Below are 24,022 nucleotides of genomic sequence, written 5' to 3'. Positions count from 1 at the left end.
TTCCTCCTTCCCCCTTTTCATTCCCCTCCTCCACGTCGGCATCTCTCCCTTCCAAATTCATGCCCTCTTTATCTTTAATTATTGTCTCACACCACACACGCACACACACACACACACACACGGGGTGGGGGAGAGAGAGAGGTGAGAGTGAAAGAGAGAGAAAGATAAATAATTAAATACACACTCAGTCCTTTTAGTGTACTTGTATGTATGCCTTTCAGGGCTGACCACTTGATGTTGGTTAATCAATTGGGGCTTATCCTTTGGGAAGACTGATTCCGACACCACCTGAAGGTGTACTTTAACAAAAATAGCGATTTCATTTAGGTTGTTACATATCTACCTCCATTCCAACCCTTATTCCATCTTTTTTTTAAAAAAAGATTTATTTATTTATTTTATGTATATGAGTACACTGTCTTCATGCACACCAGAAGAGGACACCAGATCTCATTATAGGTGGTTGTGAGCCACCATGTGGTTGCTGGGAATTGAACTCAGGACCTCTGGAAGACCAGACAGTGCTCTTAACTGCAGAGCCATCTCTCCAGCCCCTCCCCCCTTATTCCATCTTAATCCCTTCTATATCCCCAACACTAGGTAGGAGAGAAAGAAGTTTAGAGCAGAAAGGGGGCACAGACCTCTTTAGACTACTTCCTGCTGGTTAGGGACATTGGATTCCCAGGGGCAGCCCAATTCTTTTCCTCAGAATATCTCCAGCTCCTCCTCAAACTGCAGCAACAGCAACCAGGAGCAGCAGCAGGGCGAGCAGCAGCCTCCTCCTTTGGAGAGCCCCTCTGGGCTCTGGCATTTATCCCAGAATTCCAAATGTCAACTCTTCTCAGCTGGTAAAATCACACCCCTGCTAGTGCACAAGGCAAATCATAATCACCTGCTGTGAGGCAGCCTCTTATCCTGCACCTGGCATTAAAACAAAAAACATACTAACTGGGTTTGCAAAGAAACAAAAACACCCACTACAGACTTTTCTACACGGAATTAACTCTCCTCTCAGAAAAACTCATTCATGTGAAATCATTGAATGTTACTGAAATTATTGTTTTCTTTGCTGACCAACTACTTACAGATTTTCATCGCTCCATTTTTTCACTCTGTAATGGAGTGCCCCACTAAAGATCACCTTCTCCCTTTATACCCTTTAATCCTGATGAATTTTTGTATTAGATATGCCACTAATATCTCCTTCCTGGAGCTCTTGCCTCCTGTGAGGAGATTTAACTGTCATCTGTGTTTTGTAGTTAGATAAGTAGATAACAGCAATAGGCCTAAACTGTATAGAGACATAAATTGTGTCTCAGTTATCTCTCTCTTGATGTCTAGCAGAACTAAGACCATAATTATCCGTAACACTATATTGGTCCTTTAAAAATTCTGTGCATCTCTTTTTCAGCTTATACATTTGGACTATGATGTGGATTCCAATGCCAATTTGGACTCTCCGAACAACTCGTACATAATCGTCGCCACCCTTTTCATGTTGGTTTTGGATGCTTTCATCTATTTAGTATTGGCATTGTATTTTGACAAAATTTTACTCAGTAAGTAGTAGAATTATTGTAATTGCATACATTTTTATTACCTTCAGTTACTTAAAGTAACTGTCCATGACAGTGGTTATCAATCTTCCTAATGCTGTGATCCTTTATCCTTCATGTTGTGGTGACCTCCACCCATGAAATTATTTTGTTACTACTTCATAACTGCACTTTTGCAACTGTGATGAATCTTAATGTAAATATTTGATATTAATGGTCATAGGTGATCGCTGTAAAAGTGTTGTTCAACCTCCAAAGCGGTCTTGATATACAGGCTGACAACTGCTGGTCTGCGGTGTATTGAGTATAAATGGTATAGCACGTTCTCTTCAACTTTTCTAAAATAACAGATAACGTTCTGTACTTTAAAATTATTTTTGAGCATTCCCTACATATATACAATAAAACATGATTATTTCCACCCGCCATTCCTTTCCCAACTTCCCCCATGTCCCAAGCACATTAATTCCAATTAGTAGCATCAATATGTACATGTGGGCAGGATTATCTACTATTATGTATGGGAAACCGATCAGTGACCGTATCCCATAAGTGATGATTCTCCCTTTCCCAGTGACTATGCATTGACAGACAATATCTTCTCAGTATGGCATGGGCCTAGAGCTTCTCTAGCCAACCTATGCCAACACTTTGACTGGCTTGATCTTGTATAGGTTGTATGCACATAACCACAGCTGCTCTTGGCTCATGTTGCAATAGCCACATCATGTATAGAAGACAGCGTTTTATAGCACTATTCTTCATTCTTCAATGCTTACAGTCTTTCCTCCTCTTCTTCCACTGTGTTCCCTGAGTCTTGGTGATGGTAGTGTTAATATAGATGCCCCACTTATGCTGAACGTTCAGTCTCTTACTTTCAGCACTTTGATCAGTTATTCATTGACTGCTATTCACTAGGAGGGGGGAAAGAAAGAAAGAGAGAAAGAAACTTTTCTTACAAAGGCTGAGAGCAGCCCAGGTCTATGGGCATGCCGGTTAGTTTTATGTCAGCCCCATATACTATGTCCAGTGTTACCCTTGGGCTGACGGTTATATAAAAACACAGACCGAAGAAGCCATGGGAAGAAAGCCAACAAGCATCAGTTTCCATCTCTAGGTTCCTTTTGCCATGCTTCAGTTCTTCACCTGACTTCCCCCCCAGTTGTGATCTGATAAGTTTTAAGGTGAAATAAACTCTTTCCTCTCCAACTTGCTTTTTTGGTCATGGTATCACAGCAGTTTAAACCCTATCTGAGACAATGGGTATAAACAAGTGTTTAGAAGGCAGTGTGACAGTGTGGCCATTTAGCAAAACAACCTCAGGATCTTCCCTAGTGCACATGAACTCTCTAGCCATGGGATTTTGACCTGGATTATGGTACCCAGGCATGAAACTTACTCCTGTGGAGCAGACCTCAGATCCAATCACAAGGTCGTTATTTACTTGCCAATAGTTGTGCCACTATTGAAGTAGGTACATCTCACTTGGCTTGCCAGGGCTGTAACACACATACTGCAGTGCTGAGCAAGACTTTGGATGCCTGTTATTCCACTGAAACCTGCATTGTACCTTCTGGCACCATGGAAGCCAGACTGTGGGGAGGAATAGCTGGGTATTAATTTCTCTATGTCCTTTAGCCAAATGTGTGGTGTTTGAGGCAGTAGGGTCTTACCATGTAATTAGGTTGGGTACCCAAAACAATGAATCGTCCCTTTGTAGTCTCTAGGGCTTCCCTGACTAATAACTCATAAAGAGCTATCTTATGCCTTGCATTGCCATTCTCATTTAATAAAGTCTTCTGTGAGTGACACTGTTCACTCATGCATGGTAATTCCACTTTAACTCTTGAAATTACCTTACTAACCGATGGGTTTCCATGGGCCCTTTCGTATGTCCGTAGTTTTAGTCAACTTACGCATTACGTCCTCCTCTCTCTACTCTTGCATACTGATCCCCCTTTACCCCTCTAGCCGTCTGTATACCGACCTTCTTTCATTTTATCTGTGTCCTACTATCCTCTTACTTATATTGCTCCTAAGTTGGGTTGTGAGATAGCAGACGTCCATGTGGGCTTTTCTCATCCACTTCTTTTTGGGTTGTCCCTCTTCCCTGTACCTCTTCCATCACCTCAAAGACCTTTTTACCTCAGTATTCCATTTCACGACTCTCATCTAACCTCTAATCCACTATTCTCCTCCCTTAATATTTTCTCAAATTCCACCCATTTCTTGTTTCTTGGCTTCATAAAACATTTGAAGTAAGGCTCTGCATATGAGAAAGAATATAGCGCATTGGTCTTTCCGGGTTTGAGTTGCCTCGCTCAATATAATGTTTCCAGTTTCATCTGTTTACCTGCAAATTTATTCTTTTTTCTTAGAACTGAGTAATATTTCTTGTTTATATTATTATATTATTGAGACTTATTCCTGCGCAACAGACCTCAAATCCAATCATAAAGTAGTTATTTTATCCATTTTTACCCATATTTATCTATTCATTTTGGTCTTAATAGAATGTTTAAGTTCCTATTGAAGCAAGTCATTCTGCTTTAAAGACTTTATCTTTTAGTTTACAAGGCTACATTTTTTTTTCATATTGGAAATACCACATTAGATGGTACTTCCTCAGGTGATAATGTGGGCTCAGGTTGAGAGTCAAAGGGGTTGCATTGGCCTGATGCTCTAAATGGAATGCAATCCTTGAAGTGACTGACCTGATACTCACCTCCTGTCCACATAGGTAAATATGGACATCAACGGTCTCCATTGTTTTTCTTGAAGTCATCTTATTGGTTTCAACACAAAGGAGATAAACATGTGGTCCTTGAGAATGAAATAGATTCTGATCCTTCACTGAGTGACTCGTTTGAACCAGTGTCTCCAGAATTCCAGGGGAAAGAAGCCATCAGGTAACAAGTAAACCACATGGGTGTGCAGTAGAGAACAGGCCCCAGGCCAGACAGCTACCAGGCAAGACACTGATGTGTGATGATTTCCTTTTTATCCTCTCTGTACCCACATCCTCCCAGCGTACTGTCCTTACAAAGTGATACTCTCATTCTGGACCCCAGGGTATTTTATCCCATCTCTGGCATTTACACTTTTAGTAGTTTTTGAGTACAGTTACGACTGTCCACAAATAAGTACTTCATTTCCACTCTCCTCCTCGTCTTCCTTCTGCTTTTTCTTCGTACTTTGCTCTGCTGTTCTCTTGGTGGTAGAAAGTGGCACCACTTCTCCTCCATTCTCATCCTCTTTCTGTATAATCCACTTGGTTTCTTTCCACTTCCGTTCTTGGTAGCTAAGATGTAAAAGAAAAGAAAACAAAGCAAAACATATAAATGATGCAGAGAGGGTCTAGAGATGCCCCAGAAAGATGGCAAGAGGTGATGAGACTGCAAGGCACTAATAGTGCCCTGCATCTCCTCCCCAGAAGGCACTCACATGCTGTGGTCAATGCTTTGACTTCCAAACACATCCCAAAGTTCCTTATCCTTGACCAGATTTTTGCCAATAGCTCACTTGATGCTTTGCTTTGATATTATAAGATATTATAAAGAAATTAATGCAGGTAGACTGCACAGGGTTGCAGCATAATAGACCTTCAACTAACTGAAATTCTTCTGTGTAATTTTTTTCTTCTTTCTTTAAGACAGGGCCTTCATAAGCCAGTCTGGCCTGGGACTCCAGATATGTATTCCGGGTTGGCCTCAGACTTGTACACTTCCTGTCTCAGTCGCAAGTGCTGGGAATATGGGATCATGTCACCACAGCTCCCTTTTATGGACTCCTAAAACCATCTCATATTTTACTCTCCTCTCTTCTTCTTCTTTTGAAACTTCAAGTGTCCTGGGTTCTGCAATTCTTGTTTTCTTAGGAATTGACCTTATGTGATAATTAGTGTTGCCATCCTTGCTTTATTCCTGAAGACTTGGACTCTGTGAGTTCTGTATTTGTGGCAGATCTCTGTGTAAATGACACAGCTAGGACTTCACTCAGAGTGTTTTTTTTTTTTACTCCAAAGCTCAAGTCTTTTTGGTATGATGCGATATCCTTCACCCACACCATGGGTTCTTCCACTACTGATTTCATCCCAACATCCTTCTCAAGCCATCTGTCACGATCTGTATGTACAGCTGCATGGACCCACGTGCTGGCTCCTCCCTCCACTTATGTTCCGTTGAGGTTTGGTGGTCAGAGATGCTGCTCCTCACGGGATGCCCTGGATGCTTATGGCAGCTCCTGTGCAAACTAACGAGCCTCCAGGTTTTCCCAGGACTACCATAACCTCTGCAGTTTCCTCAAAACATTTTTTTTTCTATTTTGCAGGATCAAAAATCTTAAAAAGGAATATACAGGAAAACATGGAAAAGTAGAAGCTTTGAGAGGTAATAAAATAGGATTACATTTAACATAGGTGTTTGATTTAGAGACTTGTTGAAAAACTTCAGTATTAATAAAGATGAGATAGCACAGACATCTGGATAAATTTTAAGGTTGATTTTCTTTTGAAGATTAGAACCCACATACATCTATGCAGCAAGAAATTATACACTGTGGAGAAAATAACCAGTGCAAGTACTGACTGTAATGTCTTTGAAATCATGTCAGGTGTGGGGTTTGACATATATGAAGGCCAGATCACTGCTCTCCTTGGTCACAGTGGAGCTGGGAAAACCACTCTGATAAATATACTTAGTGGACTGTCACCCCCAACTACAGGTAAGAGGACACTTATTCAAAGACAAGCTCAAGGGAAAATGTTAATCTCTGCCTTTCCCTAGCTAACTTGGTGCATCATGCTTGGGTGATTTTCTTAAACATTACACAATGTGTACAGGTGTTGAATTATATGATATGTTTCCCAGATAGTAGATACTAATTTTATGTTTTCATATGTCAGGTGAAAAAAAATGTAAAGTTGCTTTAAGTTATTTTTATAAAATTGTATACATTTGTGAAAATGTGCTTGGTATAAATAACTTTATAGATATTGTTATTAATTGACATTTGTGCTAGATCAGATGTTGTCCTGAATCTGTCTCTGTCTCTGTCTGTCTCTGTCTGTCTCTGTCTCTGCCTCTGTCTCTCTGTCTCTGTCTCTCTCTGTCTCTCTCTGTCTCTCTCTCTCTCTCTCTCTCTCTCTCTCTCCCTCTCTTTGTGTGTGTGTGTGTGTGTGTGTGTGTGTGTGTGTGTGTGAATGTGTGTCCTAGTGTCCTATATGAATATGTGTGGGTGAGTACACATGGAGGTTCATGTTGCGATGCCTTCCTCAGTCACTTCTCCACCTTTTTGTTTCAAATTATTTTTTATTTTAAGACTTATCTGTAGTTTTTGGAAGTTTCATATATGTGCATAGTGTACTGGTACCACATCCATCTTACACACCGCCCTCCAGCCCCTCCCAGTCACACCCCAGCTTACCTCCTCTCTTTTACCCAATGTTATGCTTTATGTCTTAAAAAAATCATTGACACATAGATCCAAGTAGTCCTGTCCATATGCACATGCGTGTGTGTGTGTGTGTGTGTGTGTGTGTGTGTGTGTGTGTGTGCGCGTGTGTGTGTGCGCGCGCGCGCGTGTGTGTGTTAATCCCCTGGGGCATAGGCAACCTACCAATGGCAGTGTCCTGCATGCACAAAGCAAAGTATCCCCACCCCTCTCAGAAGCCATTAGCCTCTCAGCTTGAAGCAGGGCACTAGGAACCCCTCTCCCATGCATGCTGGAAGTTTTAAGTCTCTTCGTATTGCCTTCACCTTATTCTTTGAGGCAAGGTTTTTCACTTAGCCTGAAGCTCATTGTCTTGATGGGCTGAGTGGCCAATGAGCTCATGGGGGGCGGGTCTTCGTGTCTCCACTGACTTCCCAGCACTAAGATTACAAGTGCATGCTGCCACACTCAAACTTTACATGGCGCTGGGGGTATAAACCCCATTTCTCCTGCTGCCTAACAAACGCATCACCCGCTGTGTGCCCCAAATGGGCAAATTATGCTAGAGTGAATCCTGTGGTTGACATAATCCACACCTTGTCATGATGGATGGTAACCCTTTACTTTCTCCGCATAGGCTCTGTCACCATCTATAATCAAACACTCTCAGAAATGGATGACTCCGAAGCCATCGTCGAGCTCACTGGAGTTTGTCCACAATCCAGTGTAGAATTTGGTTTTCTCACTGTGAGAGAAAACCTCAGGCTTTTTGCTAAAATAAAGGGAATTCTGCCGCAGGAAGTGGAACAAGAGGTATACGAGCATGTCCACTGCTGTGCAGCAATGCAAGTGAACTGGGTCACCTAGAAGACGTTTAGTGTGTTTTGTATCACCTAAAGTTAGGCACAAAGCATTTTTATAGAGACAGAAAACTGTTTCAAAGGTAAAGTAGGCATGGTGGGTCCTGCCTGTAATCCAAACACCTGGGAGGCTGAGGCAGGATCATTGTTGAATTTCAAGCCATCCTGGGATACAAGGGAGACCTGGACTCAAAAAAAAAAAAAAAAAAAAAAAAAAAAAAAAAAAAAAGAAAGAAAGAAAGAAAGAAAGAAAGAAAGGAAAAAACCAATCACCTTGGGTTTTAGACTAAATATTTCTTATTTTCTTAGGTGCAGCGGGTCTTACAGGACTTAGAAATGGAAAATCTTCGAGACAGCCTTGCTCAGGATTTAAGTGGTGGACAAAAAAGGAAGCTGACTTTTGGGATTGCCATTTTAGGAGACCCTCAGGTGAGGTGAATAAAAATCCCCCCTGAAATCAGATTGGAGACTCAGAAACGTTTAATTTTGATAAAATGGCAAATGATACATTTGAGAAACCTTTTAAGCACAAGTACCAATACTTTTACAACTGCTCTTTTTTTGTTTTTTGTTTTTTTTTTTTTAAAGAATAATCTTACCCCAGAGGAGGAAATGAATCTGTAACATTTTTCTACTGCTCAGGTTTTGCTGCTGGACGAACCAACTGCTGGCTTGGATCCACTTTCTAGGCATCGCATATGGAACCTGTTGAAAGAGAGGAAACTAAACAGAGTAATTGTTGTTAGTACCCAGCTCATGGACGAGGCCGACATCCTTGCTGGTAGCTACAGTTTCCTTTTGTGTTTCATAGTGAGAAAGTTGGACTTCACATAGGCTACAAACAGGCCCCTTAGACACATCTCACTAGTGACAGCCATAACCAACAGAGGAGAATTGCTTCCTTCCATTTGAACGTCAGCACTCCAGAGCGAGGGCCGTGTCCTGTGAAAGAATTGTCATTCCATCACAGAGAAGTGAGGGTTGTAAAACATACAGTATCATCTCAACCATGCTGTATCCCATGCGATGGATGCCAGTGGTCTTGAAAGACACTGAGTGAGATGCTTAATAACTTCCCTAAGTGTGCAGAGAATAAGCAAAGCGAATTAATCATTTCAGTTATCAGAGTACCGAGAAAGTCAGAGCTAGTGTACGTCACTAGTCTCGTGTGGCATGATTCTAAAATATCGTTTGTTCATGGATTTTGATTTTCACACTTATGAATACCTAAGAAATCACTAACACGTTTCATCTTTTGGTTCTTCCCAACTAGACAGGAAGGTGTTTCTATCCAATGGGAGACCAAGGTGTGCAGGCTCCTCCTTGTTCCTGAAGAAGAAATGGGGTATTGGCTACCATCTAAGGTATGGCTCCCAGTGCTGGAGGCAGACACTCGATGAACACACAGTGCTGACAGGCACCATCACCGTCAGGTCAAGGTAGAGATGCAGCTAGGAAGTTGGCTTCGGTAGACGTGGGAGAACTAACTTACGTATGCTCTTAACAAGAACACGAGATACATAGGGACACAGACACTGAGAGCCTAAGGGTCAGTGTAGGCGTAAAGAGAAGGATTGGACAGCGCTTTCAACACATGCTTCTTTCTGAGAGTAATTTATTGGTATACTGATCCTTTCTCTCATCTTATTTCGGAGTGTATTTCTGTTCATCCAGATAATTTCAACACACTCTCTATCCTCCCTGACTTCATCTTTGGCACCTTCCTCTTAGGTCCCTTAGTGAACCTCTTAGGTTCACTTCAGGATAATCACATGACTGCTGTAAATCTTAGAACAGAAAACAAACAAACAAAAAACACAACAACAACAACAACAACAACAACAAAATACCCACCTCATTTTGGAGGTTTGATAGACACCACTATTACTTTCTTTGGTTTCTTAAGCTCATCAAATCTACAATGCCAGCATTACCCACTGTTACAGGCAGATTAAATAATTTCCCTCCAATTAACAGGTACCACCATTGGTCTCTGGCAAATGTCTGTACAGGTCTTTGTAGTTGCTTTGTTTCTGTCTTACAGAGGCTGTTACATCCTCCTTCTTCACCCTCAGCCATGTACAGACCTTACCCATACCTATATGTGCATGTCTGTGTGGGGACAGGTGCATATGTGTATGGGTGTCCACACAGGGCAGAGTAGGGGGTTAGAGACCCAGAGCTAGAGTTATAGATGGTTGTGAGTGCCCAATGAGTGTGCTCGAGCCAGACCCACATCTTCTGTAAGAGCAGCAGTTGCTCTTAACTGCTGAGCCATCTCTCCAGCTACCTTACTTGTCCTTGTAGGCTGTTTCTGGATGTTTTCTTTTTTAACAAGTATCCCCTGTGCTAGGCCCTAGAAAGAACTAATTAAAATGGTTGCTAATAAACTTAATTAATTTCTTTGGTCTCCAATAACTTCATGTGTAAAACAGCAGTAATAATAATCCATGTTGTAAGTTAGTGGTAATGGAATGAATACTAGGCATTATAAAGTGCTTACCTGAATTGAATTGACATAGCGTCTCTCTCTCTCTCTCTCTCTCTCTCTCTCTCTCTCTCTCTCTCTCTCTCTCCCTCCCTCTCCCTCTCCCTCTCTCTCTCTCTTTCTGAAATCCACTTGCTATGCATTATTATTCTGCCACAAGCTGTTTTAGGGAAGGGCTGACTTTCTTCTACTTGATGTCTTTGATAATGCTAAGCACTGCACTTTTAAAGCTCAGAACAGTTTTCAGACTCATTTTAGGTTTATGTAACCAGTGAGGTGTGATGTTCGCACCTCAACAGTTATGACCAACGACGGCGCTTCTACAATACCGGGTTTCATAAAGACATGCATATGCTAGTATTACAGTTTTCAGCTGTTATGCAAATAGAGCTCGCACAACGTGATGAAGTTGTCTAGTGTGTACTGAGAGTTTACTTCATGAAAGACCAAGCACTAGCTCAGGAATACCGATTCGCTCCATCTCTGAAGGTGGATCTGAGAGCTGCACAGTGCTTTATCTCATAGATGAGGATCCTGGTACCCAGAGCCGGTAACCAGCTCACCTGGGCTCTGAGGCCTGCATGATACGATGTCAGTACTATGCTCTTCATGACTGGACAGACAGATCATCTCCATCTTGCTCTTACCAAGTTCAAGTGTTTGCAGAACTCATACATTGCTGGGAAAGGAGAATTCATAATTGGGGTTTCCTAGTAGACAGAGGCATAACCAAGTATTCCCATTTTCTTACTCCAGCCAGGATTTGGGTGATTATTATTTTTTTCTTCAAATGACTATCCTTGAATGATCTGAAATGAATCTAACCCTCCCTTTTAGTTCTTCCTCTGTGCAATTAGTTGCACAGATTTAGTTTGGACTATCTTAGTATTGATGCATCTACTTCCTCTTTGTAAAAAACACATTTTTTTTGTCTCATAAATATTCATGGAGTGGAAAACATATACTACACAAGTTGTTTTTAGAGACAGTGCTAGACAAAAACTAACTTTTTCTAAATGTTAGCTTGCATCTGAATGAAACGTGCGACCCAGAGAGTGTAACATCACTGGTCAAAAAACACATCCCTGACGCCAGGCTGACGGCACAGAGTGAAGAAAGACTTGTCTATATCTTGCCCCTGGAGAGGACAAACAAATTTCCAGGTAATCCCGAACCAGTCCCATTGCTCTCTGGGCTTCGGCTTTCTCACTTGCATAAAGGAAGTGGTCGTAGGAATCTTTAAGAGTGTGTTCAGATGGAGAAATTGCCATGCAAACACTTCAACATATCACGGGAATGTTGAACATCAGTAATGCATAAAGGAACCGTGTCTGACATGCTGTTACCTTGATGTCTCTCCAGCTCTAAGATACCAGTAAGTAGGATGTGCACTGAGAAGACAAAAAGAATAGGTGCTGTCCTTGCAAATCACGATCCATCCTCAAGTCAGAATACCAGAAAGAGCATCGTTCTTTCTTTTTAAGGATCATTTAATCATAATAACAGACACAGTAAGAGAAGCTTATGTAGCTGGGAGGAATTGGAGGGGAGAGCTGGGGAGTAAATGCCATCGAAACCCATTGTGTGCATGTACGGAATCCTCAAACAAGTAAAAATTTATGTATTTAAAAGGGGGTGGGGGGGGGAGAAATGAGCTCACCTTGGAAGCAGGGACAGGGTTTTAGTCTTAGATGGGATGCATATCATTCTGAAGACAGAAATCCCCATGAAGATTGCACAATATGGCTTACTTGACCACCTCTTAAAATGTATTCCAAAGGGCCGAGCCACTTAAACAGAGACTGGAAAATGGGTTTAAGAAACTCGCGTATCTATATTCCTTTAGCTTATAATTATGGTAGCATCGGTTTAACAGCATCACTTAAAAGTTCTCAAAGTAACCTACTAACGTTTCACATGGGCGTATCTGATTTCAGTGTTTCTGTGTAATTCTCATGGCAGATTTAGAAGGAAAAGGTGGAGAGAAGGGAGTGAGGGCAGGGGAGGGGCAGGGAGAGGAGGGGTGGAGGAGAAGTGGGCTGAATGCCTTCCGGGGGACGCACGGAGACACGCTGCACATTCTGTCTACTCAGTTCTTTTCTTAATTTGTGCTTTTCACACAGAGTTCAGAGTTTAGAATTACACACCCCCCTAAGGGAATTGAAAATAGGATGAACAAGGGGTTGGAGAGATGACTCATTAGTTGAGAGTGCTTGTTACTCTTCCAGGGCACCCAGGTTCACTTCCTAGCACGTGTATCAAGCAGTTCACAACTACCTGTTGCTCCAGCTACAGGAGATGTCTTCTGGATTCCATGGTGAAGCACACATGTGTATGTGCATGCACACACACACGCACACACACACACACACACACACACGCATGCACGCAAGAAATGAACGCATGTGCACACATACACCCACCACTAGTATTTTGAAATTAAAATAATATATTTTAATGTATATGAATGTAATGGAGTTACAGGTGTATGTGAGCTGTCGTGTGGGTGTTGGGAACAAAACCTGGGGCCTCTTCAAGAGTAGCAAGCACCTTAACTATCAAATCATCTCTCCAGCCTCAGGAGTTAAAAATTTTAAACACATCAAACAATTTTTTAAAAACTGAGTAGCTTTTCAAATATAGAAGCATAGATGTTTACGTTGTACCTTGATGCTGAAGAAACCATGAAAACTAATATAGTCCATAGATTGTTGGTCCTTAGAACATTGATATCAGTTTATGACAAAAGTACAGATACCTTATCAATATTTTCTCATTTTGAAAGATATCATTAACTACCTCATTATAAGTTATACTGTAATCTTTGTTCCTATTTTTAGACCTTTACAGGGATCTCGATAGATGTTCAGATCAAGGCATTGAGAGCTATGGTGTTTCCATGACAACGCTGAATGAGGTGTTCCTGAAATTAGAAGGAAAGTCAATGACTGATGGATCAGGTAAGGGAGGAAGCTTTGAATGAGATGATATGCGTGCCTTTGTTGGCACCAGACTTGGGAAACCTGAAGTGGAGGAGAAATATAGACTTATAAAAGATGGCCACGTATCACACTAGGCCCTTATAGAATAGACAGTAAATATGAGGTGTCAAGTTATCTGAATATAAAGGGATGTGAGGGACTGAACGTTAGAAATTACTTTTCTTGGCCTATTATTGCAATGCTTTTTGGATTCAGTTGCTGCAGTACTAAGGTCTGCCATCAGTCTGTCAGTCCTTGGAAGCTCTGACACATTTGGTTGCTTGTATTAATCTTACTATGTTGACTTGTTATCTGACTTTTATTTTCATTCTGTTGACTTTGACTCATTAAGTATCAGCCAAGTGTATTGCTCAATCTATGTCCTCCTCTTTTCATTTCTGAAGTTGCACATTTGGTACATATGCTAGTGAGTATGCTTTTTTTTTTTTTGAGGCAGTCTCATTGAGTAGCTCTGGATATCTTGGAGCTTGCTATCTACATCAGGCTGGCCTTGAACTCATGGAGATCTGCTTGGCTCTGCCTCCCAAGTGATGGGATCAAAGACAGGCACTACCACACTCATACACATACTTTTTTATCTTTCAGTATTATGTTAGGCAAAGCAAGGGTTATACAACTGCTTTTTACCCAGTCCTTAACTTGTAAAGATTTTGTAACTTCTAGAAATCTCATTCTTCCTAAGTTTCTACTAAAAAGAAGCAAAGTTTTATCTAGGTTAAACAACAACAGCGTCTATACTTTATTCACATTACATCTGATTGTAATCCCCTCACTCTCCTTTTTTCTGTTCCCACCCTTCCTCCTTTTCCCACCCTCTTCCCTTCCCCTACACCTCTGACAAGAGTGGGCCTCTTCTCCCACCATCTGCCCACAGCCTATCAGGTCTCATCTGGATATCCTGTATCCCCTTTCTCTGTGGTCCCACAGGGCCTCTCCTCAAAGGGACAGTGATCAAGTCGCAGGCACCAGAGTTTTTGTCAGAGGCAGTCCCCTGCGCCTCCCCTCTTCTCTGTGTGGAGAATGAGCTGTCCATTGGCTACATCTGAACAAGGGGGGGGCTAGGTTCTCTGTTTGCCGTGTCCTTAATTTGTGCATCAGTTTGTGCAGGGACCCTGGGTCCACATTAGCCAGCCTTGATGGGCTCCTTATGCACCTCCTGACAACCCTCCCGACCATCCGCCCCATCCTTCAATCCCCCAACTCTTCAGTTCAACTCACAGCTCTTAGTCGAGCATCTGGCTGACTCCCAGTATCTGTCCGGATCACCTGTTGGGTGAAGTCACTCAGAGGACATCTATGTTGGGCTAGTATCCACTTATAAGTGAGTATATACCATGCATGATCTTTCCTAGTTCCACCCATTTGCCTGTAAATGTCAAGATTTCCTTGTTTTTAATACCTGAATGGTATTCCATTGTGTAAATGTATCATAGTTTTTTATCCATTTTTTTTTTAGCTGATGAAGATCTAGGTTGTTTCCAGATTCTGGCAGTTATGGATAAGGCTGCTATGAACAGAGTTCAGCAAGTGTCCTTGTTGTATGGTGGAACATCTTTCGAGTATATGCCCAGGAGTGGTATAGCACTATTCCTAATTTTCTGAGAAAGGACCAGATTTATTTTGAAAGGGGTTGTAGAAATTTGCACTCCCACCAGCAATGAAAAAGTGTTCCCCTTTCTCCACATCCTCCCCAGCATGTGCTGTCACTTGAGTTTTTGATCTTAACCATTCTGATAGGTGTAAGATGGAGTCTCAGAGTCATTTTGATTTTATTTCCCTGATGACTAAGGATGTTGAACATTTCCTTTAAGTGTTTTTAAACCCATTCAACATTTCTTTGTTGAGAATTCTCTGTTTAGCTCTGTACCCCATTTTTAATTGGGCTATTTGGTTTGGTATTTAATTTCTTGAGTTCTTTATATATTTTACATATTAGCCCTTTGTTGGATGTAGGGTTGGTGAAGATCTTTTCCCAGTCTACAGAGTGTAGGTTGTTGCTTTGTTCTGTTGACAGTATCCTTTGCTTTACAGAAGCTTTTCAGTTTTATGAGGTCTCATTTATTAATTGTTGACCATAGAACCTGAGCTATTGGTATTATGTTCATGAAGTTTTCCTCTGTGCCAATGAGTTCAAGACTCTTCCACTCTTCTTCTTCTTCTTCTTCTTCTTCTTCTTCTTCTTCTTCTTCTTCTTCAAGATTTACTTATTTATTATGTGTACAGTGCACATTAGGTCACATTATAGATGGTCATGAGCCACCATGTGGTTGCTGGGAATTGAACTCAGGACCTTTGGAAGAGCAGCCAGTGCTCTTAACCTCTGAGCCATCTCTCCAGCCCCCACACTTTTTCTTCTAATAGATTTAGTGTGTCTGGTTTTATGTTGAGATATTTAATCCATTTGGACTTCAGTTTTGTGTAGGGTAATAAATGTGTATCTATATGCATTTTTCTACATGTAGACATCCAGTCAGACCAGGACTATTTGTTGAAGATTCTACCTTTTTTCATTGTACATTTTTGGCTTCTTTGTTAAAAATCAAGTGTCCATAGGTGTGTGGGTTTATTTCTGGGTCTTTGATTCAATTCCATTGAACAACCAATCTATTTTTATATCAATACCATGCTGTTTTTATTATTGTTGCTCTATAGTAAAGCTTGAGATCTGGGATGGAGATTCCTCTGGAAGGTCTTTTATTGTACAGGGTTGTTTAAGATATTCTGTTTTTTTCCATATGAAGTTGAGAATTGATCTTTCAAGGTCTGCAAAGAATTTTGTACGAATTTTAATGGAAATTGCATTGAATCTGTAGATTGTTTTTAGTAAGGCAGCTATTTTTCTATGTTGATTCTCCTGATCCATAAGTATGGGAGCTATTTCCATCTTCTCATATTTTCTTCTATTTTTTTTCTTTAGATACTTGAAGTTTTTTTCATACAAGTCTTTTACTTGTTTGGTTAGAGTTACACCAAGATACTTTATATTATTTGTGGTTATTTTGAAGGGTGTAGTTACCCTAATTTCATTCTCAGCCCATTTGTCATTTGTATACAGGAGGCCTAGTGTTTCTTTCTTTCTTTCTTTCTTTCTTTCTTTTTTTTAAGATTTTTGTTTCTTTATTATGTATAGTGTTCTGCCTGCACATATGCCTGCAGGCTAGAAGAGGGTATCAGATCTTATTATAGACGGTTATGAGCCACCATGTGATTGCTGGGAATTGAACTCAGGACCTTTGGAAGAGCAGAGTTCTTAACCTCCGAGCTATCTCTCCAGCCCCCGGGCTAGTGACTCTTTTGAGTTGATTTTGTATCCAGCCATTTTGTTGAAGTCATTTATCAGTTATAGGAGCCTTGGTAGAATTTTTTTGGGTTACTTATATATACTATCATATTATATGCAAATAATGATAGTTTGACTTCTTCCTTTACAATTTGTATCTCCTTGATCTTCTTTTGTTGAATTATTGTTCTAGGTAGAGCATCAAGTACTATATTGAGGAGATATGGAGAAAGTGGAAAGCCTTGTATTGTCTCTGATTTCAGTGGAATTGATTTAAGTTTCTCTGTGTTTAGTTTGATGTTGGCTATAGGCTTGCTGTGTATTGATTGCCTTTATTATGTTTAGATATGTACCTTGTAACCCTGATCTCTCTAAGACTTTAAACAAGAATAGGTGTTGGATTTTGGCAAGTGTGTTTTGGCATCTAAGGAGATAATCATGTGGTGTTTTTTATTTCAGTTTGCTTATATGATATATTACATTGATGGATTTCTGTATATTAAACCACCCCTGCATGCCTAGGATGAAGCCTACTTGGTCATGGTGAATGATATTTTTGATGTGTTCTTGGAGTCAGTTTACAAATATATTATTGAGTATTTTTTGCAGCAATGTTCATAAGAGAAATTGGTCTGAAATTCTCTTTCTTCGTTGAGTCTTTCTGTGGTTTAGATACCAAGGTGACTGTGGTCTGATAGAATGAGTTTGATAATCTTCCTTCTGTTTCTATTTTGTGGAATAGTTTGAAGAGAACTGGTATTAGCTGTTCCTTGAAGGTCTGGTAGAATTCTGCACAGAATCCATCTGGCCCTGGTTTGTTGTTGTTGTTGTTTGTTTGTTTGCCTGTTTGTTTGCTTGTTTGTTTGTTTGTTTGTTTGGGAGACTTTTGATGACTGCCTCTATTTCCTTAAGAGATATAGTTTGCTTACCTTCTCTTGATTCAATTTTGGTAATTGGTAGATATCAAGAATTTTTCCATTTCATTTAGATTTTCAAATTTTGTGGCCTATAGACTTTTGAAGTACAACCTAATCATTCTTTGGATTTCCTTGGTGTCTGTTATGTCTCCCTTTTCATTTCTGATTTTTGTAAATTTCAATACTATTCCTCGGCTTTTTAGTTAGTTTGGCTAAGGATTTGTCTATCTTGTTGATTTTCTCAAAGAACCAGCTCTTGGTTTTGTTGACTCTTTGAATTATTTTCCTTGTTTCTAATTTATTGATTTTTAGCCCCAAGTTTGATGATTTCTAGCCATCTATTCCCATTTGCTGAGTCTGCTTCTTTTTGTTCTAGAGCTTTCAGGTGTGCTATTAAGTTACTAGTATGAGATCACTCCAATTTCTTTATAAAGTCACTTAGTGCTATGATATTTCCTCTTTGCCCTGCTTTTATTGTGTCCCATAAGTTGTGAATATGTTGTGCCTTCATTTTCATTGAATTCTAGGAAGTTTTTAATTTCTTTATTTTGTCCCTTATATAGAGGTAATTGAATAGGGAGTCGTTTAGTTTCCATGAGTTTGTAAGCTTTCTGTTTTTTTCTGTTGTTGTTAAATTCCATTTTAATCCATGGTAGTCTGATAAAATGCAAGGGATTTTTTCAATCTTCTTTTATCTGTTGAGGTTTGCTTTGTGACCAAGTATATGGCTAACTTCGGAGAGGTTCCTTGAGGTGCTGAGAAGAAGGTGTATTCTTTTGTGTTTGGGTGAAATGTTCTGTAGATATCAGTTAGGTCCATTTGATTCATGGAATCTATTAATTTAATTATTATTCCATTTAGTTTCTGTTTTGATGGTCGATCTATTGGTGACATGGGGTGTTGAAGTCTTCTACTGTTAATTAGTGGGGTTCAGTGTGTGATTTAAGCTTTAGCAATGTTTCTTTTATTAATGTGGGTATGCTCTTGCATTTGGTGCATAGATGTTAAGAACTGAGACATCATCTTGGTGTATTTTTCCTTTGATGAGTATGAAATGTCCTTCCCTATCTCTTTTGATTAGTTTTGGTTGAAAGACTATTTTATTAGATACTGAAATGGCTACTCCATCTTGTTTCTTGGGTCCATTTGTTTGGAATACCTTTTTCCAGTCCTTTACTCTAAGATAATGTCTATCTTTATTGCTGAGGTGTGTTTCTTGTATGCAGTAGGATAATGGGTCTTGTTTTCATATACATTCTGTTAGCCTATGTGTCTTTATTGGGGAGTTGAGGCCATTGGTGTTGAGAGATATTAATGATCAGTGTTTATTGGTTCCTGTGTTTTTGATGGTGGTGGTGGTTGTGTGTGTGTGTGTGTGTGTGTGTGTGTGTGTGTGTGTGTGTGTGTGTGTGTTTCTTTTTGTTTTGTGGGTGTGGGGTTATTTCTTTTCCTGGATAAAGTTACTCTCCTTGGGTTGGTGTTTTCCTTCTAGTATCTTCTGTAGGGCTGGATTTGTGGTTGGGTACTGTTTTAACTTGTTTTTTTTTTCATGCAATATCTTGTTTTTTCCATATATGTTTATTGATATTTTGCTGAGTACAGTATTCTGAGTTGGCATCTGTGGTCTCTTAGTGTCTGTATGACATTCATCCAGGCCATTCTGGCTTTCATAATCTCCATTGAGAAGTCAGATGTAATTCTGATAAGTTTGCCTTTGTATGTGATTTGGCCTTGTTATTTTGCAGCTTTTAATATTATTTCTTTGTTCTGTACATTTAATGAATATCATATAGCAGGAGGATTTTATTTTCTGGTCCAATCTATTTGGAGTTCTGTAGCCTTCTTGTACATTTATGGGCATTTCTTTATGTTAGGGATGCTTTCCTATATGATTTTGTTGAAAATACTTTCTGGGCCTTGCATGTGGGAATCTTTTTCTTTTATTTCTATTATTCTTTGGTTTGGTCTTTTCATAGTGTCCCAGATTTCTCAGATGTTCTGTGTCATTTCCACTTCTATGATTGTCTTAGATTGTGGTTTCTTCATTGCTTTTATCTCCATTTTAAAGTCTTGAATGCTTTTATTAATTTCCTTCTCCTGTTTAATTGTAGTTTCCTGTCTTTAACTAATTTCTTTAAGCAAGTTGTTCAATTCTTTCTTTTCTTTATTTGTGCATTTGTGTTCTAGTTTGAGGGGTTTATTTTCCCCCTTTAAAGTCACTCACTATCATATTTCATAACCTCAGATTTGAAACCTTTCTCTTGTGTACCGGGTGTGATATTGTCTCCAGGGCTTGTTGTGGTGGTAGGAACTGCTGGTTTCTGGTGGTATCAAATGGTCCTGGGAATTGTTTCTTGTGCTCTAATGCTGACCTCTTCCCATTGTGATGTCTCTGGTATTAGCAGGTTGGGTGAACCGTGATGGCCAGATGGTCAGAGGGTGTGGGGATAGATACAGACTATGGGGCTTTGGTCCTGTGCCCTACTCACTTCTGCTGAGTTCACTGCCTCTGTTGGCTCAGGTAGGTCAGGAAGCTGGCAAAAACAAAGAAAGGTATCTGAGCAGAGAGCTGCTCTGGAGGGCTTGTTGGCTTTCTCTGGGCAGAGAATAATGGGATTTTGGTCCTGTGCCCAACCCAGCTCACCTCCATTGAGTTCACGGTCTCTGTCCTGCTTGTGAACCAGGTGTGTTAGGCAGCTGGGGGGCAGGTGGAAAGATATCTGAGCAGAGAGCTGCTCCTAGGGGCAGAGGACAATGAATGATGCTGGTGTTTTTGTAGCCCAGGGATTCTTCTGAACCCTGGAGGTCAGAAGCTGTATGCCACCCACTGGGCCTGCAGCTAGTTCTTGGACTGCATGCCCTGTACCTGCTTGGACTCTGGAACTTTCTGTGGATTGTCTTGGTGACCTGAAGTCAGATCCACTTGTGTTCCAGGCTGTGGGGTTGCCTTTGGGTTAGAAGCCCCAGGCAATGGTGGTTTTGGAGCCCGTAGCTCCCTCTAAGCCCTGGAGTTCAGAAGGAGCTTGCACCTGTGCCTGCATGGACGCAGGGACTTTCTGTGGATTGGCCAGGTATCTGAGGTTGGACCCACTTATATTCAGGGCTGTGGGGTCACGTCTGGGCTAGAAGCCTCAAATACTGGTGTTTTTGCAGCCCACAGTTCCCTCCAAGCCCAGGAGCTCAGAAGCTGCCCACCAGCTAGGCAGCTGTTGTTGGAGCATGAGCTCGTGCCTTCAGGGGCCCAGGGACTTTTTTGTGTATTAGTCAAGTATCCCAAGGCCAGACCCACCCGTGATCCACACAGTTTGGAGCCCTCTCAGCTGGGGATCGCCAGCCCTGGGGTTTTGTGGTTCTCAGACTGGTCCTTAGGTCACTGTACAGTCACTGCTGTTCTGCTGATCAAACAATGTGTGCATGTGACACTGTGACCTTGGATCGAATCCCTTAAATAAGTTTGATGTGGCTGCATCAGAAACTTCACATCCATCATCCTTATAAACTGAAAGGCATGAGGGGCTTCTGTGTGTACTAGCTTACTTTGGCCAGATACACCATGGTGGTTTATCTCTTGCAACAAGGACACTTCTGCATAGGTTTATTTTCATGGATTTCCTAGAACGTGTCATAAGAAAGCTGCCTATGCCTTTTCAAAAATTACAACTTTTCTCTTTCATTGTCTCAAACAGTTTGCTTCTTTCCCATTTCCTCAGTAGTTGCTTTAATATAACCATGGATTAGATTGCATATTTGCTCTCAACACCAATGGTGGAACTTCCTGTTGAGTAAATGGTTGTGGGGAAAGTTAAACAATGCACAGTAAACTGGCATGCTATAGGTGACTGATCTTATGTTTCAGATGTTGGGGTTTGTGGACACTTACAAGGTGATGGGGCAGAAGGCATGGGAAACCTTGTCGAGCTGGAGCAAGTGCTGTCTGTAGACTTATCAGGGAGCATGGTGCGTGGCATGGCACTGTGGAGGCAGCAGCTCTGTGCAGTTGCAAAGGTCCGCTTCCTCAAGCTCAAGAACGAAAAGAAAAGCCTGCTGACCATGTGAGTCTCTGAATGGGTTGAGAGCACATTCAGATTCTGACAGCTTGTACGAAGTAGACAGACTAAATCCCAGTAATTGCAGATATCCTCCTAAACATTTCATTAAAAGAAAAGAAAACCACCCTCCTTTGTGGATATGTAACCAAAATATATACAGCTTGGGATTATTTTAATTGCATGTGGATTTTTGTCCTTACTAAAGACCTCATTTTCTGTTTCCCCAAGACACCAAAATCTCTTAGCACTTAGGAAGAGGGCAGAGGAAGAGAGAAGATAGGTAAATAGATAGATAGATAGATAGATAGATAGATAGATAGATAGATAGATAGATACAGATAGATTATAGATAGATGATGGATGGATAGACAGAGGCATAGTTAGATAGGGATTGGTTTTAAGGAATTGCCTTGCATTACCATGTGGGTTGGAAACAGAAATTCACAGGACAGATCATCACTCTGAAAACTGAGGTTAGTTGTTAGTGTTCCTGCCAACAGGCTGAGCACCAAGGCTCTGTGCCTCTCTTATTTAACTTCTCAATGGCATCAAGTGCCTGCTGTAACAAACCCCTGCAGCTTCACCTCCCAGCTTATTGATAAGTGCTGCCTCGTGCCGCAAACCTAACTCTACACTCCGAAGGCTTTGCAAACACTTTTCAACACTCAAATCTTTCCAAACACTCCTATACACAATTGGTTCTCTTGTTTGATGTTTGCACATATATTAAATTAAACCAGACATATGTAGTTGTATCATCTTTCTATTACTGTAATGGAATACCCAAGAGGAAATCTGCTCCATTTCGTGGTCAAGTATTTTCCCATCCAAGACCAGGGTACCCCAGGTGTCTGAATTCATGGTACTATTTAAGCACATAATCCTTCATCCCATCTTCTGGCTCTTACACACTTCCGACTCCTTCTTCTGCAGTGCTCCCCGAGTGTTAGCGGGGGATGATCTCAGTGACTTGTTTGGGGCCGGATCCACATCCTCTGCTGGTTTCCTTCATTTTAGGCAGTCTTGAATCTCTGCACTCAGCATTGCTCATTTGTAAGGAGGGGTTTCTCGGATTATGGCTGAAGGGCTGCTTTTGTTTGCAGGTAGATACAATTAACTAGAAGGCAGTTTTCTGCCATGCCAGTTTAGTTAACTATCAGGAATATGCTCTCCATGGGGACTTTCCACCTCCCCAGACCCGAGTTGTTAGACAAGTTGACAGGGCTGGACATTTGCCCCCATTCCCTGCTTTTTCTTCTAGTATTTTCAGAGTATCAGGTCTTACCTGAGATTTTTTATTACGCCTTTAATCCCAGCACTCAGGACATAGAGGCAGGAGGATCAGAAGTTCTAGGTCATCCTGAGTTACATAGCAAATTCAAAACTCACTTGGACTACACGATACCTTTTCTAGCACAGAAATCAAGCTGTCAGAATCAGCGACTGGGAAGGCCCACAAGAAACGCCAAAAGCACGAGTTGGCAATAAGTGGAAGATCTCGTTTTAGAAAGAAGGAGGCTGAAGCAACATGATTTGAACATGCCCCATGCTTGTGCTTTATCACCACCCCTAATCCACTGACACACAGAGCCCCACAAAAGTTGATGTAGGCTATTAATTGTTGCTATTTTAACATTTATTTTCCTCCACGTAGGTTATTGCTAATTGGCATTACCTTTCTGCCCCAACTTTTGGAACATCTACTCTATATGATATTCAACAAAAGTTACAGATGGGGACTGTCTCCAAGTATGTATTTCCTTTCACCAGGACAGCCACCACAGGATCCTCTGACCCGCCTACTGGTCATCAACAAAACAGGTAAGCTGTAACACCCAAACACATTTTTAGGGGCGTGGTGGGAGAGTGCCTGGAAAACATAAAATACAAGGAAAAGAATTCATCTGTGTATTTTACAAAACATTTATGAGGCCAAACAGAAAAATAAAAAGTACACATTTATGGTTTGTTTTAGGAACACAGTTTTGGGTGTTTGCATAAACACTGAGGCTTTAGAGAGGCATGTCGTTGACTTGTCTTTGAGGTCTTACTGTGTCGTTTTGTAATTCCCTAAATTTCTGGGCTCTGAGAACAAAATGCTCCAAATTCATAAGAAGATCAATACTAAAGTCACCAAAGATCATACTGTTGGTTGGTTAATTGTGGGGTTTGTTTGTTTGTTTGTTTTTGTTTGTTTTTTGTTTTGTGATGCATGTCTTTGAACCCAGGACCTCATGCATTCTAAGAAATGCATTCTACTGTGCACTTAGTTACTCTCCTAGACACTATAAAATACTAGAAATACTAATACATTTTAGGATTTATGTAGAGAGTTTTTATTATATACATGATCAAGTTAATGGATTTTTATACTCAGCTCTAATTCTGCTTTTTAAGGATATCTGTAGGCAGTAATGACATGCTTTGAGTTATCTCATTT

At 40.8% G+C, this 24,022-nt stretch overlaps 1 protein-coding gene across 1 annotated transcript in view; it reads left to right on the top strand.

The window, feature by feature from the left end:
- The window catches only part of ABCA9 (ATP binding cassette subfamily A member 9), a 72,628-nt gene that overhangs the window by 17,508 nt on the left and 31,098 nt on the right, over positions 1-24,022 (top strand). The window contains exons 9-20 of the mRNA XM_084750082.1: positions 1,412-1,559; positions 4,297-4,465; positions 5,886-5,944; positions 6,168-6,278; positions 7,624-7,799; positions 8,156-8,275; positions 8,489-8,627; positions 9,120-9,210; positions 11,358-11,497; positions 13,175-13,294; positions 21,390-21,585; positions 23,237-23,403. Of these exons, the coding sequence (XP_084606208.1) occupies positions 1,412-1,559; positions 4,297-4,465; positions 5,886-5,944; positions 6,168-6,278; positions 7,624-7,799; positions 8,156-8,275; positions 8,489-8,627; positions 9,120-9,210; positions 11,358-11,497; positions 13,175-13,294; positions 21,390-21,585; positions 23,237-23,403 (1,636 nt within the window). The remainder of the gene's footprint in view (positions 1-1,411; positions 1,560-4,296; positions 4,466-5,885; positions 5,945-6,167; positions 6,279-7,623; positions 7,800-8,155; positions 8,276-8,488; positions 8,628-9,119; positions 9,211-11,357; positions 11,498-13,174; positions 13,295-21,389; positions 21,586-23,236; positions 23,404-24,022) is intronic.

This window comes from Acomys minous, assembly GCF_964271855.1.
Source record: "Acomys minous genome assembly, chromosome: 12".
NCBI classification, from domain to species: Eukaryota; Metazoa; Chordata; class Mammalia; order Rodentia; family Muridae; genus Acomys; species Acomys minous.
This window is presented reverse-complemented; position numbering and strand designations above follow the sequence as displayed.